General features: G+C 40.3%; 1 protein-coding gene across 1 annotated transcript; it reads right to left on the bottom strand.

The window, feature by feature from the left end:
- Window positions 1–61: 61 nt before the first annotated feature.
- LOC104774549 (cyclin-dependent kinase C-2-like) lies at window positions 62–754 on the bottom strand (the record flags this gene model as incomplete). Its single annotated transcript, XM_010499118.2, is given in 2 exon segments — window positions 62–119; window positions 210–754. Coding segments are annotated over 2 exon segments (558 nt in total), but the record flags the coding sequence as incomplete, so codon positions are not given.
- Window positions 755–784: the final 30 nt, after the last annotated feature.

The raw sequence follows: 784 nt of genomic DNA, 5'->3' as shown, positions 1-784 counted from the left end.
CAATGCCAAAAATATAGCTTTCGTTTTTTTTTATCAAATTTTAGCTTGACGTAAATAATACCTTTGATGGATCGAGGACCAAGATCTTGTCCAAGAGATCCAGAGCTGGTTCAGAAATGCTGTGGAAGAAAGAGAAAAAAAAGTCAGAACAAAGCAACACTTAATCGAGAATAAAGCAACAGAAACATAAAGCTAACAGAAACACTTACTGAGAAAACTTCTGCTTTAGAAGTCTAGGAAACTCTTCAATCTCATCAACACTACGAGATCCACAAAGTGTGAAGATCTGATTGAGCAGATCTGATTCCTCCATGCCGGCTGATACGTCAAATATGTGAGAGTTCTTATTGAGCAATTTAGCGAAAATCACGCCGGCTGCCCACATATCAACTTTCGAGCAGTATGTGGTTACTTGCTTCAAGAGCTCAGGAGCCTTGTACCGAAAGGTTGTTACATCTAGTGTAAAGCCATCGAAGAAATTTAGCCACCTTTCCTGTGTCCAGACTGAAGCCTCAATATCACCCGTATCACCCGTACCACTAGAACCCACGTTTAAGTCAACATCTTCCTCCACCACATAACGAGAACTCCCAAAATCAGAAATTTTCAACCTCCCATCCTTGGAAACAAGTAGATTGGCAGGTTTAATATCCCGGTGGAGCACTTCTTTACCATGGCAATAATCCAAAGCAAGGAATAGCTGACGCATGTAATCCTGAGAGTTTCAAAAGTCAGGAAAGCTATTAAAAGGTTACACGAAAAGAGGTTCAAAAGATCCAAGTTA

The sequence above is a fragment of the Camelina sativa genome, unplaced genomic scaffold (assembly GCF_000633955.1).
Source record: "Camelina sativa cultivar DH55 unplaced genomic scaffold, Cs unpScaffold03529, whole genome shotgun sequence".
NCBI lineage: Eukaryota > Viridiplantae > Streptophyta > Magnoliopsida > Brassicales > Brassicaceae > Camelina > Camelina sativa.
Note: the sequence above shows the minus strand (reverse complement) of the source record. Positions and strands in the feature narration are given on the sequence as shown.